The 15,145-nt window shown below is 46.0% G+C and overlaps 1 protein-coding gene across 1 annotated transcript in view; it reads right to left on the bottom strand.

Annotated features, from left to right (window-relative positions):
- Positions 1-1,781: 1,781 nt before the first annotated feature.
- Positions 1,782-15,145, bottom strand: part of LOC308366031 (potassium voltage-gated channel subfamily H member 7) — a gene marked incomplete at both ends in the record, with an annotated part of 45,090 nt that continues 31,726 nt past the window's right edge. The window contains 9 exons of the mRNA XM_080839668.1: positions 1,782-2,096; positions 2,360-2,540; positions 3,863-4,016; positions 7,108-7,374; positions 7,799-7,883; positions 8,037-8,242; positions 10,672-10,924; positions 12,362-12,561; positions 13,183-13,582. Of these exons, the coding sequence (XP_080695794.1) occupies positions 1,782-2,096; positions 2,360-2,540; positions 3,863-4,016; positions 7,108-7,374; positions 7,799-7,883; positions 8,037-8,242; positions 10,672-10,924; positions 12,362-12,561; positions 13,183-13,582 (2,061 nt within the window). The remainder of the gene's footprint in view (positions 2,097-2,359; positions 2,541-3,862; positions 4,017-7,107; positions 7,375-7,798; positions 7,884-8,036; positions 8,243-10,671; positions 10,925-12,361; positions 12,562-13,182; positions 13,583-15,145) is intronic.

Raw genomic sequence — 15,145 nt, 5'->3', positions numbered from 1 at the left:
ACAATTCCCCAATGCTATTTATTGTTCCTCCAAACCTGCACATCGTACATATTTACAAGAAAATTATTACAGTGCAGAAATGGAGCATACATGATCAAAAGTGCAAGTACTCTTCTCAGAAGGGGATATCTTAAACATGGTAAAATAAATCACAAAGCACTTGAACCAGCAAGTTCCTGTGTAACCTTTGTGTCTGTGGATCAGCTGCTACACCTACACTGATTTTATCAGATATAAAAACTGAACTTTGACTTGAACTTATCGTCTTATTGTTGGGAGAAGTCAGAAGTCAGATTTCTCTGGTTTGAACTGTCAAGGGTCAAGCTAGTCAGTATGCTTTTGTGGATCATTTTGGTTACAGAGTGTGGTTATGGCCTTATATGCAGGACCCACCTAGTTCAGATATTGGATAAAAGCACGATGCTTTGAATAGTATAATGAATATCTCTTCATTTCTGGAAGCCCCAAAACATACACATGCCATTAAGAAACAACTGGACCCAACAGTTTGTTGATATATACTCTGTAGGTATCCAACATGCAAAGTATGCTCTAATTTCTCAATCCTTTGGAGTAAATATAATTATAATCAACTATCAGTATAGTAAGAGAAATAAATAAAGCCATTGCAAGCTTATCTAATAAATATCTAATGCAGGTGTTGTGCAATATCAAGCTTACAAACCTGATTCAAAATATGAAGTTGAATAAGAAACCAATGCTTAGCCTTCAGTGTATAACGCCAGTGGTGAAAAGGATGACCTGTTTTTTTTAACATAGGGCTCATAAAGACTGGAGAAGTAAAAAGACCAACACTTTGGAGACATTTGTCTAGCAGTGACACCATTTACAAATGTGTGAGTGTGTGTGTGTGTGTGTGTGTGTGTGTGTGTGTGTGTGTGAGTTCACCTGGGCCTGTGACTTTATTGCTTGTTCTAGTAACCACTGAGGCTAAAGTGGGTGGCAACAACCTTGCATTCCAAGTGTGCTAATTTTTTTAATCAGTGTGGAGGAAGAACCTATTTTCCCACTTCTCCCCAATCGCACATCTCCGAAATCGTCGTAACTGTCAGAGAAATGGTATTCAACAACGAACGACCTTTATTATACGTTGTTTTTAGAAAACGAGGCCCATAGTGGAGATGCTCCTGACTGGAGCAGCATTATGCTGTTAAAAAAAACAATATGTCTAAGGTGTATATGAAATATTCAACTGAAGCAATAAGAAAGCCTCTCATGGTTGATATCAATTCAGTTCACTGTCTGTTTAGGCACTATTTGTTGTGGTTTCCGATATTTAGCGTAAATTACCCTGCATGATCTGACGTGGGACAACACTAGGCCACTACAGGGGAATCTATTTATTTTAAGTTGTTATCTATTTACTTTGTTATGTTTGAAAGAAACAAAATAAATGCTTGACTTGTTCACTCTGAAAACATGCTTGAATGAGTGTGCTGTGAGCACGAATCAGAAATACTCTGGAAAATCCCCTTCCCTTCTCCAACAAGTGCTGTTTTTCTTCCAACTTGCTATCTGTATTACGTGTTCATTGGCCGTGCACTTCCAGGTATCCTCTCCCATCACACACTTATCCCCACGGAACCACTACCATGTTTCAACAAAAGTGATTACAGGCTATGGAAGAGGCTACATCAATGGTACTGCTACATACAATAGGATGAGAAAACACACAGTCGCCAACCAGACCCTGAGTAACAGGCTGTAGCAGACGTAGAGCCAGAGCCAGGAGAGTTGGGGGGGGGGGCGAGGAGGGGGGGCTACTCCTCCATGAGTCCTGGGTCAAACTGGGGTCTGTGGAGTCCTGCTGCCCCTGCACTGCTGGGCGCTGGCTCTGAGGAGGAAGAGGATGATGAGGAGGAGGACGAAGGCTGGATGGGCAGCAGGGGCTGGGAATGCTGCTGCTTGAGGAGGGCAGTCTGATGGGGGGAGTGTCTGTGGAGGTCCAGGCCGGTCTCCTGGGCCAGTAATGCTGAGAAGGTGTCGCTGTGAGGGGCACTGTCCAGGCAGACCAGGCCTGACGGGGACTCTTTGGGGTTCTGAGGGAGCTGTGCCATGCTGAAGAAATCAGTGTTCTGTGAATGCAAAGAGTTAATTTGGTTTACTACGACTAAACAGGGCCAGGATAAGACAGCCAGTGGTCTGTAGAAGATAGAAAGACATTGTGTTTATAAAAGTATGTACAAGTACGTTTAGTTCATCAATATACTGTATGGATACTGAAGTAAAACAAATGTAGACCTTCCAGAGAGAAGTTCCATATAGTGCCAAAAGTACCTTGTGGGAGGGCATGAGTGTTGGATCTGTCTGGTGGGGGCCCTGGAGCTGAGTTGTGTACCTGTGTTGGCTGAATAGGGGGCTGGGCTGCCATGATGGTGGCGATGGGCTGCACTCGGATGGCAGGCCTCTTGTAGTCCGGGCTGGCCGTCACCGTGCTGTAGGCCGGAGGGCCCATGGAGCACTGCCTCTGCAGCAGCTGCAGGATGGTTTGGATGTCTGACGTCATCTGAGACTCCAGCCTGGGAACAACACATGGATACAGCACCGTCAAGTTTTGGGTTGGTCCCTACAATAATGATCAACTACGCATTTCATCCAGACTCCAGAAATATGTAGATGTGGCGTGATCTGACCACTAGGGGGAGCTAGTGTTCTGTTCAGAGTGCAGCTGCTGTAGTCTGTGTGGTGCATGGAACAGGCATGGTTATTTACATTCATATTTATAATGCAGTGGACTTGCTTTGCCAACAACGAAGTTGTTATTAAAGGATGCGTAGATATTTTAGTCTTAAACTGTTTAGTGGATTCACCATACATACAGTATTACCTAGTGTAGTGCTTAAATTGTGCTTGTCTCTTAAAGAGACACAAGTGTCCTTCTAGTGTCTGTTTGAGTAGAACTTAGTCTGGCTGAATTGGTGCCGTTAGTGCTGTTAACCATGCTGCCACCCTCCATTCTACACGCCCCCCTCTACCTCCATCCTCATGGGCAAAGCTAGAGAAAAGTGGCGCACTGGTGACATGGGGAGAGGGACGCAGAGGTATTACCCAGGTGCAGAGAGAGGGAGTAAGAGAGGTTGGGAGAGAGCACAGAGAGAGAGAGGGGGGAGGGGGGGATGTGAGGTCACACAGAGTGCACAGGAGAAGCTATCACTCACAGATGGAAAAATAAAACCGGCACGACACAAGCCCAATGACCCCCCCCCCCCCCTCCCCCCCATAGAAACACAAGCATACATGAACAAACACACGCACACACGCACACACACACACACACACACACACACACACACACACACACACACACACACACACACACACACACACACACACACACACACACACACACACACACACCTCCACTCTCCCTCTTTTTGTTTTTTGCCTGTATAATACCCGCTAAAAATAACAACCACTGCTGGTCTCCCTCCACAGCCGGCTGCCTTGCAAATCCTGTTGTTATCGGCATGTGCCGGTGCCGGTGCTGTGGGCCGAGCCGGAGGCTCTTCACTGGGGCCAATAACCCTCAGTCCTATTTCACTGAGATCTACATTACATCATCTACATGACATTGTTACTATTGACAACGGCTCTCATCAGCACCCCTGCTATAATATGCATCTGACATGCAGACTGACACTGTCACAGCCAATCACTGCACAACTCTTCCATTGAAGGGATCAGCACGAGCGTAATCCAGATCAGCTCGGCCCTTCCAAAAATCATGTGTTTTAAAGTGGGGGGCTGGGGGGTCATTTTGGTCGTACTTGGCGAGGTTGCTGGTTGCGTTAAAGGGTGAATGTGCTAGAACAGAGTGTTGGTTTTGGAAGGGGTTTTTAACCTGTTCAGGTGCTCCTGGAGCTGGTCCAAGCGTTGCTCCACCTCTCCGTAGGTAATCTCGCTGGCCGAGTCGTCAGCTCCTTGCACCTCTGGTGACTGGACTGACTGGACCGACTCCTGCAGGAAGTCCCTGGGCTTTTCACAGGCCCACTCATCTACCGTGGAAACACACACAAACAGACAAGGAGAGAGAGAGAGAGAGAGAGAGAGAGAGAGAGAAAGGATGGAGAGAGAGAGGAAGGAAGGAGAGAAAGAGAGAGAGAAAAAAATGTGACAGCGAAGAGTTAGAGAGAGAGAGGGACAGAGAGAGAGAGACAGAGACAAGAACACAGATATGAATATGAATGTGCACACAGAGGACGTTTCCAACATTAATCACTCATCCAGTACAATGCATGGAAATAGAGCCCCATTCATCCTGGGCAGAGACGGCCCCTGGCCTTTGGTGGTGGGTCTCTGTGGACTGGCATTGTAGTGGAGGCCTGTCCTATCTGTGTGGTCCCAAGCATGAGGGACAGCGAGGCAAACACAGAGGTTATCTCCCACTGACACCTGCTGATGGCTCTATTGTGGCGCGCGGCTGAAAGCAGCACTATAAAACTACTAACAGCTTTGGCCCACGCTGCAAATGGCCCTCGCATTCATTGTAACCAATACACCATTCACACGTGAGCCACGCGGGTAATTGAAAAGTTTTCATGCGTTTCTTTCTCTTTTTTTTTTTTATAATCGCTGGTAGAGCAGGCACCTTTGTGATTTTGATAGCTGCTTTTTAAAGATGAAAAAAAAAAAAAAAAAACATAGGAAAACGGAACAAAATGGTTAAATATTTCCCTTAATATAAGTGAAGTGCTTTCATCACAGGTTATAAGATTAACTGTGGCCAAGGTTTGAAGTCAATGTTCTGTATAAATTTCACGTTGCCACGTCAACTCTAATAAGTGTATCCAGTGAAAGGGTTGTGTGGTGGGAGTGGAGAAAGAACACTCAGATTGACAGTCATCACATCCTTTTGAACACCTGTCAAGTCAGAACTGCACGTGCCTTTAAGCCATCATCTGTGTGTGTGCGTGTTTGTGTGCTTTTGTGTGTGTGTGCGTATGTGTGTGTGTGTGTATACGCATTCGTCTTTGTGTGTGTGTGTGCTTGTCTATGTGAGCGTCTAGGTTGGAATGATTTGGCCCGGGCATTAAAAGTGAGGCAGGTTGCATGGAAACGGCAGCCCGGATTTCCCAGCAGTCATCTCAGGACGCGTGGCAGCTTGATGGCTGAGATGGTGGCGCATTAACTTGGTAAACCCAGAGAGGAAGAGAGAGGGAGAGAGAGGGAGAGAGAGGGAGAGAGAGAGAAAGGGAAGTGGGCCGTACCGCGAGCGGCTGGTGAGGGCGTTTGCTAACCGCCGGCCAGCGGATTTTCCCTAAAGCCTCTGAAAAAGGCCTGTGCTCCGGCTTAAGCCTCTCAGAGACACACACAACCCCCAACACACAAATATACACTATCATTCAAAAGTTTGGAATAACCCAGAAAATGACATATTTCCAGAAAAAAATAAGCGGCAAAATGAATCAGAAATATAGTCATTGACAAGTTAGAAATAATGGTTTCAGGTTGAAATAAAAATTCTGTGATTGAAAATGTGCTTTCATCAAATAATCCGCCATCTGCAGCAATTCTAAACTTTTCAGCATTACAGCATTGACTGCTTCTTCACTAAATTGGTCTTTAAATATAATTATAGTTATATAATATAATTTGGAGCAATGTTTTGGGTCTTGTTGAGTTGAGTTAGTTCTGTGTTGTGTAAAGTTTCTCCTCTGTGATCCAAACAGCTCAACTTAGACTCGTCTCTCTAACATATATTCAAGCATCTTCCACCCAGTATCCGTTGCCTTTTGCCCATTCAAATATTTTCCTTCCATTGACCAGTCACAGATATGGCTTTGAAATTCCACAGCCTTTTTACAGCTAATGAGACTGGTGTTTTAAGGGTGCTATTTAATAAAACTGCCATCTGGAGACCTGTGTGGCATCTGGAGACCTGTGAGGCAGTTAGAGATTCTGATGCTCTTATCCACCTGCACAGTTCTGCACCAGGGCCTCCTGCTTCTCTTTGCATCCTGGTGAAAGCCAACGGGCAGTGGTCTGTGAAGGATGTGGTGCACACTTTTGGAAGATATCTTCAGTTTCTAGCCAATTTCTCGCATGGAATAGTTTTTAGATTTACAAACTTCAATTTTAACTTACCTTCATTCCTTATAACAAGAATAGATTGTGTTTCTATGTTTTCTTTCTTTTTTTTTACAGTTTCTTTTAGACCACAATCAATTCCATCAGTGATGATGCTCTGAATACTCAAGTAGCCCAAAAAAGGCCTGTTTTATTGCTTCCCACAAACTTAACTGCAGAAGGGTTTTCTGATTATACATTTTAGACATGATAATTTAGGATGAACCAACACAATGTGCCACTTAAACACAGGAGTGATGCTGGCAGAAAGAAATCCTTTTATGTCTATGATTATATTTCATTCAAAATCAAGCTGTAATATTCATTTATAACATGAACAATGTCTACACTCCATTTCTGGTCAATTTTAGGTCAGAAAATGTGTTTTGTTTTTTTCTCAGATACCTAACATTTGACAAGTAGTGTATTTTCAGCCCGGGTTTACCAATGACAGTGATTAGTGTCTGATGTCAATGCTGGGTTCAACTGAGGATCTAAGATGCATGTTTTTGACAGCCCCCTCCCACCATCAACCACATCCTCTCTACCCTGTGGAACAAAGACAGTACAATCTGAATGCTCCTCATCTTCTAATGATCTTGCATCATGAAATACCTTTATATGCTGTTTTATTTTTTCTTCTGAGAAATAGATCATTTTGGAAAATAAGTATCTTGTTTAGTCTGCAACACAAGGCTGATAATGGATCAATGGAAGTCAGTGTGATCCTCTTAATAGGATGTTGACTGGCATGTTTTCCCCCCTGCTGCGCTGTAATGGCCTAATCCCTAGCTCTTTTGGGTGCTTAAGAGGGCTTCACTTGTTCCCCTGAGGGTGAATAGCTCCAATTTAAACCAATTTTTAAAACTCGACTCCAAAAACATTCAAAGAAATGGGATGTCAGGGGTGGACATAAAAAAGAACAGTACATTAAGGCTCAATTTGGGGAGCGATTTTCAGGTCGAAACAGATAAAAAAATCTGCCCTATACGCAACTGGATTTGCTCCCACTCGTCCTACCTCTGTCAGGCTGTTTTTTCTCTGTGACGTCTCTCGCTTGGGTGTCGCTGGTGTAGCTGTAGTCTGGGGTGAGGGCATAATCCTGGACCGAGGGATATCCCAGAATCCCCGCGCTGGGGAGCCCGCGCGGTAGCTGCTGCTGCTGCTGCTGCTGCTGCTGCTGCTGCTCATCCCTGGAGAGCCTCCGGTCCTCAGACCCTCTCTTGGAGCCGGCGTAAGACTCCCTGTCTTTCCTGGAGTCGCTCTCCGCTTCCTTGTTGCTCTCCCCTGCGGGGAACGGTAATCAGCGGGAGGCAGTGGAACACACAGTGCTCAGTAACGCGGCGTTCTAACACTCCTCTGGGACGCACTCTCAGGGAAAATAACAATACAACATTGCCCCGACGCAAAGTGCTCTCACTACGACTGCCTGTGTGTCAGTTTTGTTCAGGCTTCAAAGGGCTGATTTGGGAAGGAGCCTGAGGGCTTTCACAAAAGCAGTAACTATGTAACAGCGCTTCAAAAGATAACTCAGTGCCCTCATGCTATCTTTAGAGTGCTACTCTAGTCAATGGTTTAGCACATTACCTGACAAGCATGCACTCTAAATGCTACACTCAAACGGTATGTGCTATGTATTAGTGGTAAAGGTTACTGATGTTTGCAGGGGAGAGATGCTATGTGTGTCCCCAGGGTAAAGTTGTATGCTCACCTTTAGACGACTTGCGTTTAAAAGACATTTTTCTTCGGCTCCTGGTATCTTCTCCATCCGAATCACTGCCTTGTGAGTATGTGTTCTAAAGAAATGTGAAAAGATGTGAGTGCTTAAAGATGTGATTGACACTCCTGCATAAAAAGTACAATGCTCTACATGGAAACATTTGTTGGCATTTTATTTTCTAAGTGATTGTGCACTGGCTTTGTTCCCTGGGACCTGAGAGCAACAGTACCTTAGCATTCTCATCTCTAAGGTTGAACGTGAGTTCCAGGTTTGTGAGGAAGTGGTCGGAAAATTCGGGGTACATATCCAGCACTGCTAACAGGTCCTCTCTCTGGACGGTGTGCAGGTCACAGTAACTCAGAGCACGTACATCTGAGTTCGACTTCCCCGGCTTTGCATAGAGGTGAATCATCTCCCCGAAGATGTCATTCTTCCCTGAGGTGCAGCAAGGGTGGAAAAAGACAAAGTCAGACGTAGAGCTACTGAGCGGGAAAAAAACAGAGGACAAACCAGGCAAACCAGGCCTCAGTGAGGAATAAGGATTATGGGGGGAAAATAAAGGTCAAATGGTGGATTAAGAGCGCCTATGTGGAAAGGTAATATCGGCCTCTTCATCTGCGTTGCTCTCTCACCCACTCCTCAGATGCATTATTTAAGCATGGCTACAATTGATAACTCCGGCTTTGATGCCCCAGGAATCTCACACGTTTGGTGACTGACAAGCTCTGCTCCGCTTACTTCAAAAGGAATATGGCCTTGTGATGAAACCTACAGATACCGATTGTAGTGGCTTAATAAAACGTTGTACTCGCAGACTTGAAAAAAATGAAAAATTAAAAACATTTTGTCCAGAGCTCCCATAAGCTTTCTCCGGGGATGGGGGGGGAGTGTGTGGGGCTTGTGTCTAAAGTCAAAAGGGCACCCTTGGCTGGTAAAGATGCCTTTAAAAGAGGCCAAGTCTGTAAATGTCAGGCCACGTGTGGCATTCTCTTTTAAAGGAGAGGAGCTGGGTCGGCCCAGGGGCGAGCCTGAGAGTGACCTATCGAGGTGTCTGTGGTACTCCTGGCCTCTGGCTCCTCTTGGAAGAACACACTGAGAAACAATGTAATGATGTTCACATGAGAATTGAGAGTGTCTCTCTTCCTCTGGCTGTGACAGTGAGGCCAAGTGGGAGATAATAACGCTGGAAAAACAAGCTGTAGAAGGCATTTTGGAGGAAGGCGTACTATTTGTGAAATAAAACCTATTTCTAACATGGAGTTGATGCAGCACAAGCCTTTGTCTGCTGTGCTATTCAGACACTGCAAGGACTCCCGCATATTTGAATATTTGTGAACACCCGTTAAATGTCTGCTGTTTGAGCTCTGTTTAAGCTCACCACAAAGGCACAAAATCTTTTCCTCCCTAAGATAGAATATGGCTTTTTGCAAAATACCGATGCAAAAGCAAAATAGAGTGTAATATACTAAAATACACATTTTTAATTAAACCAATCTGCATGAGATACAAAGCTATAAAAGGCCTAGGCAGGATGAGAGCAGGTGGATGGCTCTTGCACAGTAATGTCACCATTCTTGTTACGGTTGAAAGCTCTCCCTAATCACAGCTGTCGATAGCTGCTAGTCAGCCGGCCTCAGCTGTAGTGCTGCACAGCGTGGGGGTATCGGCCAACAAAACAAAAAACAGCAAACTATTCCGCAGACCTGACAATCGCATCACTTCCTGCCTTTTGCTAAGGTTTTTCCCACTCTGCCCCGGTGCTGATTTTTTTCTTATCTCTGTTCATGGTCTTGATATATTTAAACAAAATCGACCCACAGGGCTCTGCGCTGGCAGCTCGTTCTCTTTGCTCTTTGAAGATGCCAAACAGGCGCAGAGGGAGTCACTTAACAGAAATGTCATAAAGCTCCATCCCATCTGATGAGCCCGGGTTCCTCCACTCTGCCAGACAGGACCCCGGGACCCAGGCGAGCACGAGCAGTGATCTGGGCGCCGAGACAGCGGAGGGGTGCAGGAGGAGGGGGGGGGGGGAGTGACAGGGCTATGGCTCGGGATGCGCTCACCCGTTTGACGGGAACGGGGCGAGCCAAGAACGTGCTCTGACGCGGAGCCATGTATTCATTTCAGTCACGGGGAGATGAGTGGAAAAGATCACTCCTCCACCTCCCCCTCCACCAGGGCGCCTGAACTTCATCAAAGAAAAAGAGATGCAAGCGATCGAACGGTGACACGACTTTCCAGGAGATAGTCAGACCAAGGCCATCCGCAGCCTTCGTTTGGCATTCAGTAAACACAGAACAATCCTCCACAGGGGCGGAACGTCAGTAAACACAGAACGATCCTCCGCAGGGGCGGAATGGAATCATTTCACTCAATTCGTCCAAAACATCGACCAAAAAAAAGATGATAGAGCTCAACGGTGCATGGCGCTGTCATCCATATCATTTGAAACACAGAGGTGGAGAGGACTGTAAATAGATTTAGGTATTCATGCCCATGGACTTCCAGGGTTATTGTCATTAGCAATGCTGTATACACACATATAAACAATTCCATCATTAAAAAAAATCTTTATTCATATACACACTCTTGCACACAGAGGGAAAGTCATTTGCAACCGCAATTAGTGCAAGCTCTTTCCTTGAAAATGTCACAGTCGCCTAATCAAATTAGTCGAGCGAATGCTTTGCCTCGTCATGACCTGGCGACAGGCAAAATCATGCAATTAGTATTGACAAAGATGCACACAGATGGGAAGACTTCAGTGACACATGGCAGAGATGTCTCCAGGGGACGTCAAGAAAAGACCCTACGCTCCTGTGTCCTTCATGACACGGACACGGAAAAACGTCCCCTCAACTCACCAAGAATGGCGACCACTATGTCGTCCTTGACGATCTCGATGGAGCCTCGAGACAGGAAGTAAAGGGCGGTGAGCACGTCGCCGCCGTGGACCAGCGTGTCCCCGGGCGGGCAGTGGGTGGTCTTGAAGTGCATGGCCAGAGCGCGCAGGCAACCTTTACTGGCCCCCCGGAAGGCTGAGACCTGCTCCAGCACACTCCGGTTGAGGTGGAGGCAGATATCTGCCTGCAGACACTCTGGGAAACCTTTTAGCACCTACAGCACATAACACACACACACACACACACACACACACACACACACACACACACACACACACACACAGCCAGACCAAACATTATTTCCTCTCTTCTCTGAATGAAATCCCATGTCAACCCGCTAACAATGTTTCCTACTTCCTCCTAGTTTTTATTTCAACTAAATTGATTTTACCTCAGTTTAGCAGGTGGTAGCCGTGGTTTAGACGTATCTTTAACCCGGCATTAAAACCAATCTGGACCCTAATAACACTCTTCAGCAAGCTCAGAGACGTTCATTAATAATAGCAATACACCGGAAATTCCATTACACATTCCATGCACAAGTAGGGGGCTATATTTGTCCCCAGCCCTGGTCCATGCTCTGAAAGATGAAGAGGTTGGGATTTGCATAAAGTAAGCTTACTCAGGTGTGATATGAGGAAAGGTAATTGAGGGTTTTCGCACACATACTGTAAAAATGGTTAAGCCAGTGCGCACGAGACACCCGGTATGCGGGCAGCACAGTCCTCGGCTCCCAGCACGCTATTAATTAGAGCCTGGCAGGCATGCACCACGGAGCTTCAGCTACAGAGATAATAAACTGCATGGCAACAGGACGGTGCTTATCCATATTTCTATGTCTGCGTGTGTCTGTATAGGATTCCATTTTAGTTTAAAAAAAGGCCATTTTAAACATCAAAGGGCCCGCATTGGCTGTTTACGAGGTGTCTAGACTGCAGCTTCAAAGAAAGAGTATGGAAAATATGTTCAATATTGCAATTGGTATGATTTTTTAAATATTAGTTAAAAAAAATGGGATTGAAACAGTATTTTAATTATGTTTTGTTCTTGTTTAGGGTTATTCAAGGCTATTCATTTAAGTGGAAATACTACAGCATGAGTTATTGCATAGAGATGAGATCAAGTACAGCAGTCTGTAAAGTGGTATAAAACAGCATGAGATCCTTGAGTTATGTTGCATTTACCTCCTGCTCTTTCCAATGGGGTGAGGTCATTCCATTTGACATGTAGCAGACATGGAAAGAAACAAGAATATGCTTTCAGAATATATAATACAACCATAGAAAAACAACACTATGACCTATAGAAAAGACATAGCATTGAGCTGTCCAACAGTATTCCTTGGCTGGTTTGGTGAGCTACAAAAGAACAACATGCAATAAGCAGGAGTGTATATGAGCATTCATAAAGGCTTCTGTAGTGCATTCACCACTCATGCTGCTCAGTGATGGGGGTAAGGGGGGTGGTGGTTGGCTGGTGTACCCTTTATGAATCCTGTCATTATATCAATGACAGAGTCAGTTTATTTTCATGTATTTGTTACATGTACATGTACAGTGTGCTACCAACAGAGCGGTGCCCCACATGCGTGTAAGTGCTGCAGCGTTTAGCTCACGGAGGTCTAAAGCAACCAACGGCGGGGCGTCTATACCGTGTTGAGGTCTATGCCGTTGGTGTAGGTCCAGGAGTGCTGGAAGTACTCCTCCAGCCTCTGGCGCAGGGGGTTGGGGATCTGGTGGAAACGGATGAACTCTTTCACCCGCAGCATCTGCGTGTGGTAGCGTGCCGTGCCGGAGTACAGCCTCTGGATGATGGCTGACACGTTGCCAAAGATGCTGGCGTACATGAGAGCTGCGCAAGGTGTGGAGGGAGGTAGGAATGGAAAGAGAGAGAGGGAGGGAAAGATAGAGAGGGAGAGAAAGAGAGGGGGGAAAGGGGGAAAGAGCAGGTGAGTCACCTAATTTCTGTCAGGAATGAGCGGTATAGTCCTTCTGGTTATTCAGAGACCAACACAAACACACAGCCTGCATGCTGTGAATGTGGCGGCATTCATATGTATGGCTGGATGCGAGTATATGTTGCTGGTATTTTAGTGGAGACCTGCAAGGTGTAAGTAATTCATGAACGTATATTTAGAGGGTGGAACCAGACGGTACAACTGTCTGACTGACCAGTTGTGCTTGGTTATTAGCATATCTGTTGCAGCAAAAGGTCATGCATGCTCGCAACCAGTAACACACAATCACACTAGGGGTGGGCGATACGGCCAAAATCTTCTATGTGTCATTTTATTTCACGGTTACAGTATATATTAAACTATATTATTTATTATACGGCTCTTCAGAATGTTCCAAAAAGTTCCGTTGATTTGAATGGGCCACCCCAACGTTCGCAGGTCTGTAATTTCTTTCACACACACACTTACACACACACACACACACCCACACACAGATTTAGACACGTCACACTCACAGCCGATGAGCATCACGCAGATGGAGAAGATCTTCTCGGAGTTGGTGTTGGGCGAGACGTTGCCGAAGCCCACGCTGGTGAGGCTGCTGAAGGTGAAGTAGAGGGCCGTCACGTACTTGTCCTTGATGGACGGGCCCGAGGTGGGGTCGCTGTAGTTGTAGCGCTTGCCGATGGACACGCCCAGGTTGTCCAGCCAGCCAATCTTGTGGTCCAGGTAGGGCTTCTCCACGTTGCCGATGGCGTACCAGATGCAGGCCAGCCAGTGGGCGATGAGCGCGAAGATGCACATGAGCAGCATCAGCACCGCGGCGCCGTACTCGGAGTAGCGGTCAAGCTTGCGGGCCACGCGCACCAGCCGGAGCAGCCGCGCCGTCTTCAGCAGCCCGATCAGAGTGGTGGTCTGCAGACACGAGGGAACAACAGGCACAGGATTAGGCAGCTGTGTGAAGGACTTTTCATTCAGTCCATTGTTCGTTTTTTAAAGGGAAGGAGATGTGGTCCTTGATTAAAAGGGCCATTAAATGTAGCACTTCCTTTACTCCACATTGATTGAATGTTGTTGTTAAAGGTTTTGTCTTAAAGCGGCCCTTAATTACCCCTTACTTACACACAGTGGAGATAAACTCAGTAAGGAGTTAAATAAGATGTGCCAAAAGTTCCCTTTCAGTCGATTCTCTCTGTACAACACAGTTGTATGGGATAGGGGTATCAGGCCCTTGCACATCTGGCTGAAGACACCTCTATTCATGGCTAAAAGGCAGATGACGCGTGGTGATGTAGGGAGGCCACGCACTTGCACTGTGCACTGTGCACTGCCTGTCTAGCTCGCTAGCTGGTTTAAAGTGCAGCAATTTAGCTTGACTGATCAGAGGGAGTAGCTGTCAGTTACTCAGTGTTATTCAAGCGTTGTTTGACTTCAGAAAGAAGGAGAAGGAGGCACTGCAAAGTATCCTACCCAAACGTGACGCTAAGCTCAGAGCACCACTGGGTGCCCACCGGCCTGTCGTGACTCTCCAACCCCCAAAGAGAGCTGCTCCTCCTGCTTCTCCCAATGTGCCACCGAAGCAGCTGTTGAACAAGCGTCCGTATCAGTCTGCCTGACACAAGCCTCCCCACCTGGCCTGAGTAGAGGGGGGTGACCTGGCTTATGTAAGACGTCACCTTTTAGCCATGAATAGAGGTGTCTTCAGCCAGACAAGCGAGTGCGTGATATTCAATACTGTCTGCGCTGGACCTCATTATTCTCCTTCAGGGAACAGTGGTTGTATGCAGAACGTTACGTTCCCATCAGGGTTAGGTTTTTTTTTTTTACCTCTTTCATATTCAAATGTTCTCATCCTGGCAAGTCTCGCTGGCACGCTGTTTTAGGGCCAAATTAACACACAGTGAGGCTGAGGACACCTCTCATCTGCCAAGATCCACTAGGGGAACACCAGTGAGACTTGGGAATACGCTGTTTGTTCTGTCTCATCCGAGGAGGCAGCGGCAACACTTACACCCCGTCCTCTTTTGGGAGTTTGTTGCTTTAGCTAACAATTAAAATTAAATTGAGGTTAGAGAAAGCGCAGGGATATTTTCGGGAGATGTCTTCATGGTTACACCTGAAAGTGATGAGCCTCAGTGGAGTGACATCGTGTTTGTGTGTGTGTGTGCAAGAGAGAGAGAGAGAGAAAGAGTGGCAAGCCTGTCTCACTATAGTATTACAACAAATGATTTAAGTTTGAGATTAGGATTTCACAAGGAACTCCACACCTGATGCTAATGTGCTTTATACATGTCATGACTGTTTTAATGAATAACTAAATGTAGCTCAGTAACTATTAGATGTATGAAAAGTAAAGGAGATGGGCTACATAAAGTCTTAAGTAGAACATTAACTTTCAACTAATAGCATTTCAGCATACATCAAAGATACGCTCAGTAGATTCCCATTAACTATATGGATGACCACCATGGCACGCCA

The sequence above is a fragment of the Sprattus sprattus genome (genome assembly GCF_963457725.1).
Source record: "Sprattus sprattus genome assembly, chromosome: 5".
NCBI lineage: Eukaryota > Metazoa > Chordata > Actinopteri > Clupeiformes > Clupeidae > Sprattus > Sprattus sprattus.
This window is presented reverse-complemented; position numbering and strand designations above follow the sequence as displayed.